We start from the raw sequence: 13,791 nt of genomic DNA, 5'->3' as shown, positions 1-13,791 counted from the left end.
CATGAAATGAACTTTCCAGTCAAGCTGTTTTGTCTCCCCCTCATGGGTGCCATCATTCTGGCATCACATGACAAGCCTTGTAGTGTTATTAACAGAAGTATTACTGCTTCTACTACTATTACTTACTACTACTACTACTACTACTACAGCTGCAAAAGTAATTATGATAAATTATAATAATATGCAGAAATCTATAGGCAGAGCAGCTCAAAAGTTTTATGTCCATGCTGAGTATGTAAAGCAGTGGTTTCCAACATGTGGTCCTCACAGTCCCTTGCACAGGACACAATACTATGCTTTATGGTCAAAAACGCAAAATGGTTGCTTTTGACTGAAAGACTTTTGGTCCAATGCCTTTGATACACTTAATACTGCTCTTAATATAGATTTGGGCCTCAATCCCTTGACTGCTCTTTTTGGCAGTATCTCATTCTCGATGTCTGATCTCGCCTGGTTATTGCCTTTACCATTGTTATAGCTAGATGAGAAACACATCATTCCTCCATCATATGATATGTGGATCCGAAAAATCTTTTGCTGTATAAAACTAGAAAAAATAAGATTCTCGCTTTCAGGATCCCTCAAATCTTGTCAGGCAACCCGTTCTCATCAGTCTGCGTATAAATAACACGACTTTACACTTTCTATTTGCGTGTAATGCATACGCCAAATGCCATTTTTGCGTGCATATGATACGCCAATCCTTCCCATTAATTTCTGTGGAGAGCGAGACCTGTTTTAGACCGCATCAAATATCAGTTTGATCTGTTTATTAGACCACATCAAAGATTCTCAACTGTTCTTAGTGCTAATACACAATAGTTAACTTCTACTTAAAAGTGACGTGACATTCAGCCCATACTCAGAATTTGTGCTCTGCATTTAACCCATCCGAAGTGCACACACACAGAGCAGGAAACACACACACACACACACTGTGAACACACACCCGGAGCAGTGGGCAGACATTTATGCTGCGGCGCCCGGGGAGCAGTTGGGAGTTCGGTGCCTTGATCAAGGGTCATGGTAGGTATTGAGGGTGGAGAGAGCACTGTACATGCACTCCCCCTTCGATTGCGAGTCAGACTCTCCAACCATTTAGGCCACGACTAAAAAGAGGAAAGATAGATAATAAAGAGAGGAATGTTCATTTGTTTTATCTTTCTATTTATTATTTTTATTATTATCTATTATTGTTGTTATTTATTTTTATTTATATTCATTCATCTTTATTTATTAGCTTTTTTATTATTATCAATTATTCCCTTTTTATTTTATTTTTCCCCCTTGTGGTATATATACTGTATATATTATTGTGTGTTTTGGAGGATTCTGGGTGGGTTTAAATTGGGATAATCTGTAATCTCTTATTCTTCACTGAAAGTATCATTATGTATTGTCTTGTTAAATACATTTTTTTTTTAAGTTTAAAAAAGTGAAATGGTTTAAAATAAATAATAAATTAATAAATGCATTTCTCAGAATGCTCCAAATGATCAGGCACTGAAAAATAAAATAAAAAATAAAACAACCCAAGTCAATGAGTGTGTGTGTGTGTGTGTGTGTGTGAGAGAGAGAGAGAGAGAGAGAGTGTGTAGGAAACAGTATTTTCAAAACAAGCCTCTTAAAAAATGCTATATAATAGGAGCACATGAAAAATTTAGGTGAACAAATATAAGAAAGACATTTAAAGTACTATATTATTACTATATTACATTAATTGATTGGTTCATTCATTCATTCATTCATTCATCTTTGTTTAATCATATTTTATGTTTAATCACACTTTAGGGTTATATTTAATATCAAGCATTTTGTTAAAATAACACTATAGGTCAAAAGCTTGTTTATCTCTCCCTGAACACTTTAGTGCTCAAAACATAAAAAAAAAAAAAAAAATTAACGATATATTTAACGAGGCACCACGCATGCTTCATCAAACCAGTGATAGTTATACACTATATGATTTTCATCTGATCAGTTCCTTTCACACTTCAGAACTGTTTAGGTTGTCATGAAGTTGCTGTGGTTGCATTTACACAATTACACACATTACACAATATTTCACTAGTAAGAATCCCTGACAACATAACTACAAGTATTCTCCAGAAATTTCCAATTTACATTTTTGACGTAGATTTTTTTTCCCCCCTTTATTTGTATTTATTTTTAAGTGAAATTGCAAAATTATTCTCATAGCCTGACTATTCTCCATTCACAAGAGGGCAGCAGCGCACAATTCCTGCCTCATCAGACTTGAGAAATACACTGAAGCCTCTACTTTCCTACATTAGTCTCAGCAGTATGCCAATGACAAAGAAACTCAGCAATGTATCAACCCAATGTTTTCTTTTTCTTTTTCTTTTTATTATTATTATTATATATAGGCCTATCATTTCAGTGTTTAGAGATTGAACAAAAACACTTCAACTGAGCAGCTGGATGTTGGTCCTCGAACTTTAACCATATTATGAAGAGGAGTTTGTTTGACAAGTTCTCAGCATAATAAGCAGCAGCAAATTGAGACTTCGAGTAAAAACTATAAAATATTTGGAGTCTTAATGGAGCACGAACTGAAGTACTCGATAATCGATAACACTGCAAGATAATACAGTTCAAGTCCGTGTTTTTTAGGCATCCCATCACTTATTAAATTGAGACCCGCCTACAGCGCGTGCGGCTGCCCAGTTCATTCTCACAGACTACAACGCACTTTACAACGCTCAGACTGTTACTTACTCAATACGCTCTTATTTCTGGCGGATTTTTTTTTTTTTTTTACGAGCAGTGACAGTGGAATAAGAGGAAATCATGCCACTTCTATCGTAGGAGACCGAAGACCCTGTTCTTTTCTGTTTAACCCTCATCCACAATGCTTTACTTTCAGCTGGTCATCATGGCAGGGACTGTCATGCTGGCATACTACTTTGAGTACACCGATACTTTCAACGTGCGCATCCAGGGATTTTTCTGTCATGATAATGCCTATTTGAAGCCCTATCTCGGACCAGAAGAGACCAGTGCGATCCCGCCTGCCATCCTGTATGCGGTGGTCGCAGGGGTCCCTGCACTCGTGGTGAGTTGGTGTGTATTGAAGGCTAAATTAGTTTAGAATAAGCAGTGCATTTTTATTTATTTATATAATAGCATGTTAATGTTAATCAGCTTGTGAATTGCATTGTCCTGGTTGATAGTCTAATAGTCATCCTGCCTGCAAAGTTAATAACAATAATTAAAAGAAATAATTATAAACAGAAGAATGTGGCATCTATCTATCTATCTATCTATCTATCTATCTATCTATCTATCTATCTATCTATCTATCTATCTATCTATCTATCTATCTATCTATCTATCTATCTATCTATCTATATCTATATAAAAGGAATTATTATTTTTTTATTACAGAATACAGAAAATGAACCCATTATTTCTACAAAAATATTAGAAGCAGCACAATATCTCAGAATTGAAAATAATAATAATAATAATAATAATAATAATAATAATAATAATAATAATTGTTTCTTAAACAGCATATTAGAATGGTTTCTGAAGGATCATGCAACTGAAGACTGAAGAGGAATAAATTCAATTGTACAGTGCTGTCCAAAATTATTAGAACATCTGATAGATCTGAAAATGTTGAATTTTTGGCCTCCAACAAACCTGAGTACATTTCATAATGTTCATAATGCAGATGGTTGCACTGAGCACAACTATCAGATGGAGTGAGTACTACTCACTGAGTAGTGTTCCATGTGAGTAGTGTTCAATGCCTTCTGCAACTTAAACCAAAGGCTGTCTTTTGAATATACAATAGATCTGTCCAGTTTATTTTCCAATTTGCCCTAAATTTGAGGGGCCAGTCCATAATTTTCAATGTTCCAGAAAATTCCTTCCATTACAGGTAGTTCAGGCAATAGTTAGTTTTGTGGGTATTTTAATTGTCAATTCAACAAAAACAACTGAAACTTCCTAAATATGCCAAGTATTCTCATTATTTATGAAACCACTGTAAAAATATTAAAAGAGAGTTATTTAAAATTGTAGAAATACCTCACAATATTAATGGAAGTCGTGGCCTAGTGGTTAGCGAGTTTGACTCCTAACCCTAGGGTTGTGGGTTCAAGTCTTGGGCCGGCATTCCCACGACTGAGGTACCCTTGAGCAAGACACCGAACCCCCATCTGCTCCAAGGGTACCCTGTGTGTTCATGGTGTGTGTGTGCACTTTGGATGGGTTAAATGCAGAGCACGACTTCTGAGTATGGGTCATCATACTTGGCTGAATGCCACATTGCTTTAATGACTTACTGTATTTTTGTAAAAAAAAATGGTTTGGTGAACATAAGAAATGTCTCTCAAAAACATAATACTAAATACATAAATACAGACCTCAGACTTTTGAATGATAGTGTACCTCAGATGCAAAAATAGAAAACAAATGAAACAGTTGTTGACACTTAGTAAGAGTATAGGTATAAAAATAACAGCATAGTTCAAGAGGTGTTGGTTTTTATGAAAAATGTTCATTAAGAAATCTTTAATTTTAAGGAGGGTTTGTTATATTATTGAGATCTCTTTTGAAACTCTAAAGGTGACACACAATTACTGTATGAACATGAATCATGCAAAAGTCAAAATTTTCATCCTATTTAATATAATTGCTATACAGAAGAAATGAAGAAATGAGATATGACGGATTTGAAAAGCCTGCATCTGCAGGGCACCATTGGTTAGTGGTTGCTAGGTTGGCCACAGTGAATGTCGGGATCTGTCTTTGAGAAGTCACTTTTTGGCTCCAGGCTCTAGCGTTCTGTGCCTACAGTATATTAAAAGAGAATTTATGATGAGCAAGATATTGGCAGCTGCAAGGATCAATTAAAGAGCACCAGGATCACCACAGAGCCTCCCTGCACTCATCTCTCATAAGAATTCCAATGGATTTGCTCAATCGATCTGAAAACACTCTTCCTGGCCATATATTAAGGCCACACAAATTCACCCCCAAATTATTGTTATTACCACCCATTTGCTGGAAGAATCACTTTTGAGCCAAGTGTGGAGTGAAAACTTCGATCTGGCCTCCAACGTGCTCTGCAGTGGACAGCAAAGGTCAGATATCATCTTGAAGTGCAGGCTTAAACAGTGTTAGTCCAAAATATTGCTGCTATGCTGAACTTGGGCATTTCTGACAAGGCGACTGATAAGTTTACAAAATCTGAGACTTTACTGCAAGTGCATTTCTTATCCTCATGCTATTTTAAACTGTCTTACTGACTTTCTTCTGTGGAAAACAAAGGAATTATTTTCCCCCATGCCATTACAACTAATGTTGACTGGAGTTAATCAGGAGTTGCATTACTACTTTCTCCTCCAGTTTGTCCCCCTGAAAAAATACATGTTAACTCATGATTATGGTGTCAAATTGAAGCTTTTATGCTTCTACTTTTTGTTTCTGAATTCTCAGTTTTTGTAATAACTTGACTTTTCACCTCATAATTCTGACTCAGGAAAAGTAGTGAAGGAGAATGGAAAAACACATTCTGTGTGAATAGCCCCAAAGTCAGCTTTCTGTGTGGAGAAGCACTTAGTAAACGTACAATAGCTTTCCATGGCATTTCTGATACAGCGTGTGTCTACCAACCAGTGGTATTGCTGGCATCAAGCATTCAGCTTTCATAAAAATACTGAAACCAAACAGCCCCTATCTCTTGTATGATAGTGGCTATATGTGCGTTCAGAGCATTTATATGCTGCTGACCTGTCAAAGCCACAATCATTTTCAATGTACTTTTACCTATGCATCTACCCAGTTTTAAATGACACACCATTTTTCACCCTTTTAACTGTCAGTGTAGAAGATTCTTGAGCAAACCGAATGGATTCATTATTGCAGTTGCACTGACTGACCTTTGGCAATTGTTCCAGACAGATGTGAAACCTGTCAGACAGAGTGTTTTAACTGTTATAATTGGATTCGACTCACACTACTCTCCCCAATTTCAATGTGACCAACCACAAATAACAAGAAATATAATTTGAACACTTTTTCTAAAGCTTGAACTGCTCTTGAGGCTTTTTAAATACTTGGTCTGAACCTGAGTATGATCCACCACCCTCCCTCTCCCTCCGCTATTCATTTGGAAACAAACAACTATGAAAAATGTATTATAATTGTGACACAAAGCATGCAAAGACGCAAATTATATGTTAGGATGGATTATAAATTGGGATGAATCGCTTTCATACTAATTGCTATCTGTGTCAGAGCTCTTGAATAAATCGAACACTAGACCAGGACTTTTAAAAACTTTGGTAACACTTTCTATGAAGCCCGTATTTATAATACATTATAAGAGTATTCTTAAAGCATTATAATGAATGCATAATGCATTATAATAAAATGTATAATATGTTGTATCATCTCATGAATATTCATAAGAACAATTTTATATATATTATAATATTTACTTATTTGTGGTTATAGCTTTTAAGAGTATTATTATTTATAACGTAATGAACACGTTGCATTTCTCATAGTTATAATGTATTATAAGTCTCATATCCTATAAAAAGACTAGGGCTGGGACTCGATTAAAAAAATTAATCTAATTAATTAGAGGCTTTGTGAAATTAATCGCATTTTAATCGCATATAAATATTTGACCTGAGAACAGTGAGAAGTATTTTTTTTTCTCATGGATTTATAGTATACCATTGAATAATGACTGAATACATAAGCTTAAGCAACAAAATATTGTTTATTTTTGTTCAACCAAGTCTAGCAGACCAGTGCCATTAAGTGTAGCAATAGCATATTTAGGAATAATTTAGAAATAGTACATTTCAGAAATTCAGGTAGCTTATAGGTGCTGGAACCTTCTGTAAACTGTTTTTTAACACAATACTGTCAAGTACATTCAGAACATTGGAAACCCTGACTATTAGAAAACATCTCTCTGTTGCTTCAGAGGCCATAACATACTAAGTCCAACTCTCAATAACCTTGGCCAAAACAATAAAGAGTTCAACATAAAGTGCCAGTTGCACCAACAAAATAATACATAGTTCAACATAAAGTGTAAAGTCCACGCTAGCTGCTATATGTTTTGAGTTGAGGTGATACTTGAGGCTCGATGTGTGCTGCGGTGATATGCGAACGCTAGTTGGTGCTTCAGTATAATCGGTCCGCCGAAACTCATCCAGTTAGAAACGTTCCGCGGTGCAAAAATAAGTTATTAAAAATGCGGGAATTTTTTTGTGTAATTAATTAATCTTAATTAACGCGTTATTTTTGTGTAATTAATTAATCTCAATTAACGCGTAAGTCCCGGCCCTAAAAAAGACCAATCTTGATAACACAATTTTGAGCAATTTTAGACCAATATCTAATCTTCCTTTTATAGGCAAAATTATAGAAAAGGTAGTTTTTAATCAGCTGAACAAATACTTAAACTCAAATGGATGCCTGGACAATTTTCAATCTGGTTTCTGACTGCATCACAGCACAGAGACAGCACTCATTAAGATAATAAATGACATTCGCTTAAATTGTGACTCTGGCAAAATATCGGTGCTGGTATTGCTAGATCTCAGTGCTGCGTTTGACACTGTCGATCATAACATACTACTAGAGAGACTGGAAAACTGGGTTGGGCTTTCTGGGATGGTACTCAAATGGTTCAGATCATACTTAGAAGGGAGAGGCTATTATGTGAGTATAGGAGAGCATAAGTCTAAGTGGACATCCATGACATGCGGAGTCCCACAAGGCTCAATTCTTGCACCGCTCTTGATTAGCCTGTATATGCTTCCACTGAGTCAAATAATGAGAAAGAACCAAATTGCCTACCACAGCTATGCTGATGATACCCAGATTTACCTAGCCTTATCTCCAAATGACTACAGCCCCATTGACTCCCTCTGCCAATGCATTGATGAAATTATTAGTTGGATGTGCCAGAACTATCTTAATAAGGAAAAAACTGAAGTCATTGCATTTGGAAACAAAGATGAAGTGTTCAAGGTGAATGCATACCTTGACTCTAGGGGTCAAACAACTAAAAATCAAGTCAGGAATCTTGGTGTGATTCTGGAGACAGACCTTAGTTTCATTAGTCATGTCAAAGCAGTAACTAAATCAGCATACTATCATTTAAAAAACATTGCAAGAATTAGATGTTTTGTTTCCAGCCAAGACTTGGAGAAAATTGTTCATGCCTTTATCACCAGCAGGGTGGACTATTGTAATGGGCTCCTCACTGGCCTTCCCAAAAAGAACATTAGACAGCTGCAGCTTATACAGAACACTGCTGCCAGGATTTTGACTAGAACCAGAAAATCTGAGCATATCACACCAGTCCTCAGGTCCTTACACTGGCTTCCAGTTACATTTAGGATTGATTTTAAAGTACGTTTACTCGTATATAAGTCACTAAATGACCTAGGACCGAAATATATTGCAGATATGTTCACTGAATATAAACCTAACAGACCACTCAGATCACTAGGATCAAGACAGTTATACTTGGTAGAAATACCAAGAGTTCACACAAAACAAGGGGAGTCCGCCTTTAGTTACTATGCTGCCCGCAGTTGGAATCAGCTTCCAGAAGAGATCAGATGTGCTAAAACACTAGTCACATTTAAATCTAGACTCAAAACCCATCTGTTTAGCTGTGCATTTATTGAATGAGCACTGTGCAATGTCCGAACAGATTGCACTATATTTTCACTGTTTTATTTTTTTATTTTTATTTTTATATTTATTTTAAATGTTTTAATCATTTTAAAAGTTTTAAAATTGCTTGTTTTATTTTTGTTATTTTTTTCTTCATGATTATTTTACTTTCTTTTATGTAAAGCACTTTGAATTACCATTGTGTACGAAATGTGCTATATAAATAAACTTGCCTTGCCTTGCCTCATACAGTATATTGCCATTTTTCTCATGCTACTTTACTTAAAGCAGTCAAAAAGCACTTATAAGTAGTAGTAGAAATAATAATAATAACAACATTTTTTTCTCTCTCAAACAGCCATAAGATAAGATGAATGTGTAATATGATACATATACTTCAAACTATTTTTATTGCAATATCAGTTTGATTATTTTGATGGTACCCTTTAGACAGCTGTTTATAAGTACTATATCATCTAGTAGTCACTGGAGTTTTAGTATGTCTGCTACTGTAAATATATGCTAACACTATTTTGATGGTCAACCAACAGATCAACTGACATTCTGTAAGTGTCTTTGCAAGTACGTCATTCATTATATGCATTCATTATAATGCCTTAAGAATACCCTTATAATGTATTATAAATACGGGCTTCATAGAAATTGTTTCCAAACCAGTTTAATGCCACAGACCTTCAAATAAAAAGATCCTGTAAAAATATAAAGCTTGTATATGTATTATGGTAAACAGTAAATCTGCTTAACATAGGTGTGTTTTACTTAAAACTTTTTTTTATTATTATTTACTTGTGGAATTTGGGGAAGACATGGCCTAATGGTTAGAGAGTTTGACTTCTAACCCTAAGGTTGTGGGTTTGAGTCTCAGGGCGGCAATACCACGACTGAGGTGCCCATGAGTAAGGCAACAAACTCCCAACTGCTCCCCGTCTGTCTGTCATTGACAGATCAGACCATATTTATCATTGATCTTGAAAAAGTATATTCATAAATCTCAGAGTTGGTCAGTTTATGTATAAAGGAATGTGTCTTGAAAATGAAGTAAACATTTATTCTACAACAAATATTCTATTCTGTAATATGGGTCTTGGATGATCTATGCAATGCCTCTAAGTTTCCAATTCAAAGTTTCTGCATTTAATCAATGCAGTTTGTCTTTTTAAACTTATTGTACATGCCTCATATGTAATCGATAAAGAACAGAGATTCATGCTGCAGTACTAACAAGTGATGTCAAAGTGATATATCCTCAGACTCTTGGTGTAGGTTTCCCACTTCAACAGCTCGCTCAGCCGTGCTAATATTGAGATATCATTGATGTTGTAAACCCAGAGTTTGCTGCACTGTTGAGCTGGCTCAAGAGTTCACAAGTTCACCTGTCACTTCTTGTGTTTTTTCACATTGGTAAAAGTATTGGAATAAGGGCGCCAGGCCTTTCAGCAGCTGAAGTCTTTACATGCTGTGAACCGGTTAGTCGCAGACACTTTTATCCTAAGTGACGTAATACAAAAGTGCAAACGAGCAATCTGTTTATCATTTTATGAGGTTGCTATATGTAGCAAAAAACCTTGGCTAACGCAGCTTTGGGGGGCCCCCCTCTTAAAATCAAAAATGCAATCAAACAAGATATGCACGATATACTCGTGTAAAAAAAAAAAAACAAAAAAAAAAAAACAAAGCGCACATCATAATCCCATTGGAGGCAAAAAATGTTGTATATAAATTAAAACAATATTACCAAGTAATAATAAAATCTGCATAAACAAAAAAAAAGAAAATATAAATATATCACTCACCACTAAAATGACTTCTTGCTGCTCTTCTTATAATGCAGAAGTTATAGACATTAAAAACAAACAAATCATACTTTTGTTTTTCTATTTAACAACATTAACTTACAATAGTGAAATACACCTTCCCAGGTTTTTGTATTTGTATTTACTAAGCAGATATCGCTAAGCAGCAGTTGACCATAGTACTGTACAAATAAAATAAAAACCAGTAAAAAGAATAACATCAGTAAACTCAGAATATAATTTAACATGTAAAGTTTAAAAAGCCAGTAAACAAAATATGATTTCAATTTAGTTTTAAACTCATAGACATAATTTGAAGACAGCTGGATGTTGTGCTTGCGATCAATAATCACGTCTTTGAAGCAGGAGCAGCATTCTTTAGTTGATGCCATAACGTCTTTTTCACCGTAAAGTTGCCCTACAGGATTCAGTGCATTTGTTACTGACGCAAGCCATTTTGAATGATCCTGAGTTTCTTATGAAATGGAATGAACCAATTTATAGCAAGTTATCACAAAACCCCCATAGCCTTCTATAACTTTATTCTTTCAAACCCATTCAGCACTAATTGCGAGTGGTTTTTTCGTGCTTTTTTTGACCCCGGTGCACCCTGCCAGTTTGGCAAAATCAAGTTCAAGACCTTGCTGGGAACAGGCACCTGGCTGGCACAAAATCAACCTCTAATCATTTCCATTGTGTTCATGAATTGGTCTTTATGCATGTTCGAGTGTTACAAATAGCTGAAATACAGCCTGATTTTGTCTTCAAGCTTAGAGAATTCGATTTTAGCTTCATTTAGATCTTAGTTCTAAGTAAAGATCAATGAAAAAGCAGAAAAGAGAGAGTATCTACAAACAAAATGTACCATTAAAAGCCTTTTATTTGATTTTTGTTGCTGTTTTGTCTGCAGATTACAGTGACAGAGTCCATACTCTTCTTGCTGCAGTATGTCTCTGAGGATCTAGACAACCGAGAGAAGATCATTGTGATGGGCGACTGTTGTTACCTAAACCCTCTGGTCCGAAGGACATTTCGCTTTCTTGGTATGTCTTCACAGACGGAAGCACACTAATTAGGGCAAATGCAGATTCAGACTTTTTCCTTTCTTTGTACATCTTTGCCTGCAGCAGAAGAAAGGCAAATGGAGATGTCAGACGCACATACAGTACTTGCAAGTTTCTTGTGTGGGGCAGACGATACACTCATGGTTCATGTCAAAGCATTCTCTTAAATTATTTATAATATTTCTTCTGCAGAGAGGAGTTGAGGGGGAAAAATATGGATATTCCTTTCCCCTGAAATCAGAACAGACCAGATATTAACTCCAACAAATCCAGTAGATGGTAAAAGGAAGCGTTGCTTTTTAAATAATCATGTAATCTGGCAAAATCAAGAAAATAGGTTTTACATTTACTTATTTTAAACACGTAAAACAATCACTGACCACCTGGAAACATCTCAACCTGCAGTAAGTTAAGAAATAGCCATTTTCAAGACAATCACACAAAATTGGTTCATAGAAGGTAAACAGTGTAGTTAATATTATTTATTTTTTTATTAGCATCTTCTATTGAACATGACAACAGTTATTTATCAGGATTGACAAGAACATTATACATTAAACATGTTAAAGAACTGATTCACTAGTCTGAATTGCAGTTGCAAATTAATGTTGTGTATATAGTTTTAGTAAAGTATGCCATATTGTGGTAGTCTGCTCTTCAAGTATCTAGCTTTTAAAAGACAAACTACAAAAAGATGAATAAAAAAAAAATCTCTGTCCTGAGCATGAACCTTTAACAAGTTCATCCTGAAACAAACACTGTAATTATACTAATGGTGTAAGTGTTAGAGAGATGTTGTATAGTTTTTGCATTATTTCTGCACAGTAAATTGACTGGCTTGTCTGTTATGCTGCTCATATTGCTTCCTATTTAAGTGTGCAATCATGTAGTTTTACGAACCATATGATTACACTTGATTTGTGTTGTGAGAAAACCTCAACTGAAGTTCAGTGCTGCGCCACATTAGATTTCTGCTCAAAAGACGGAGTCCTCTGGAGCATAATGAATAAGCTTGTTAATGTGGGGGCCGACAGAGGAGCTGTGAGAGTATACTGACAGCGGTAGCGCTCATTGTAAACTAGTTTCAGTCTACTGCTTCTCCAAGCTCTGCTCATAGACAACATTCAATGTGACAAAGCTGCCCACGCTTACATTAAGATTTGAGTACAGTTCCTCTGCTTTCGTGCCTAATATTCTGGTTGTAAAAAATATGGGGACTCACCCAGCACTGAATGGGATGTCATTTTCCATGATGTGATTACAGTTTGGCATCACTGAGCTTTTCAGGATTAGTTTCCTTTTTTAAGTGTTATATTAATTATGAACAAATAATGTGCAATTAATCATCCCACTTGACCAATATTCATACTAAGGTTCAGAAGTTTGAGGTCAGTAAGATTTATTTATGTATTTGTTTGGAAGAAATTTATTCAGCTACCATGCATAAAATTAATCAAAAGTGACAGTAAATATATTTATAATGTAAAAAAATAATAATAATAAAAAAATAATAATAATATAAATATATTTCCAAACAAATGCTGAAGTTTCTATTTATCCTGAAACAGAATACTGATTTTTTTTTTATAACAGTTCCCATAATAATTTTAAGCAGCACAGATTTTCAATACTGATAAAAATAATAAATGCTTCTTGAGCACCAAATCAGCATATGAGAATAATTTCTGAAGGAGCATGTGGCAAAAAAACAAAAAAAACAAAAACAAAGGTGAAATTTCAGCTTTGCCTTTGCAGGATTTTATTTTATTTGTTCATATATATTAAAATAAGAGGGCATTATTTTAAATTGTTATCATATTTCACAATAATGCTGCTTTTAATGTATTTTAGATCAAACAAGTAGTCTTTTTGACCATAAGAGACTTAGATTTCTAGATGACTAAAATACTAGATGTGTGTCTTTGTGTTCCACCAGGTGTGTACGCATTTGGCCTCTTTGCCACAGACATCTTTGTAAATGCCGGACAGGTGGTAACAGGAAATCTGTCTCCATACTTCCTGACGGTGTGCAAACCCAACTACACAGCGCTGGGGTGCCAACAGGTGGTGCGTTTCATCAGCCAAAAGGAAGCCTGCACAGGCAATGAGGATGATATTTTACATGCTCGCAAATCGTTCCCATCCAAAGAGGCGGCCATCAGTGTTTATGCGGCTCTTTATGTTGCTGTGAGTAAACTTGGCATATACACAAACACAAAAGAAAGAGA

General features: G+C 35.3%; 1 protein-coding gene across 1 annotated transcript in view; it reads left to right on the top strand.

The window, feature by feature from the left end:
* Positions 1-2,506: 2,506 nt before the first annotated feature.
* Positions 2,507-13,791, top strand: part of plppr5a (phospholipid phosphatase related 5a) — a 34,190-nt gene continuing 22,905 nt past the window's right edge. Inside the window, exons 1-3 of the mRNA XM_052549650.1 lie at positions 2,507-3,076; positions 11,410-11,542; positions 13,500-13,750. Of these exons, the coding sequence (XP_052405610.1) occupies positions 2,873-3,076; positions 11,410-11,542; positions 13,500-13,750 (588 nt within the window). The 5' untranslated portion in view covers positions 2,507-2,872. The remainder of the gene's footprint in view (positions 3,077-11,409; positions 11,543-13,499; positions 13,751-13,791) is intronic.

The sequence above is a fragment of the Carassius gibelio genome, chromosome B2, assembly GCF_023724105.1.
Source record: "Carassius gibelio isolate Cgi1373 ecotype wild population from Czech Republic chromosome B2, carGib1.2-hapl.c, whole genome shotgun sequence".
Classification (NCBI taxonomy): Eukaryota; Metazoa; Chordata; class Actinopteri; order Cypriniformes; family Cyprinidae; genus Carassius; species Carassius gibelio.
Note: the sequence above shows the minus strand (reverse complement) of the source record. Positions and strands in the feature narration are given on the sequence as shown.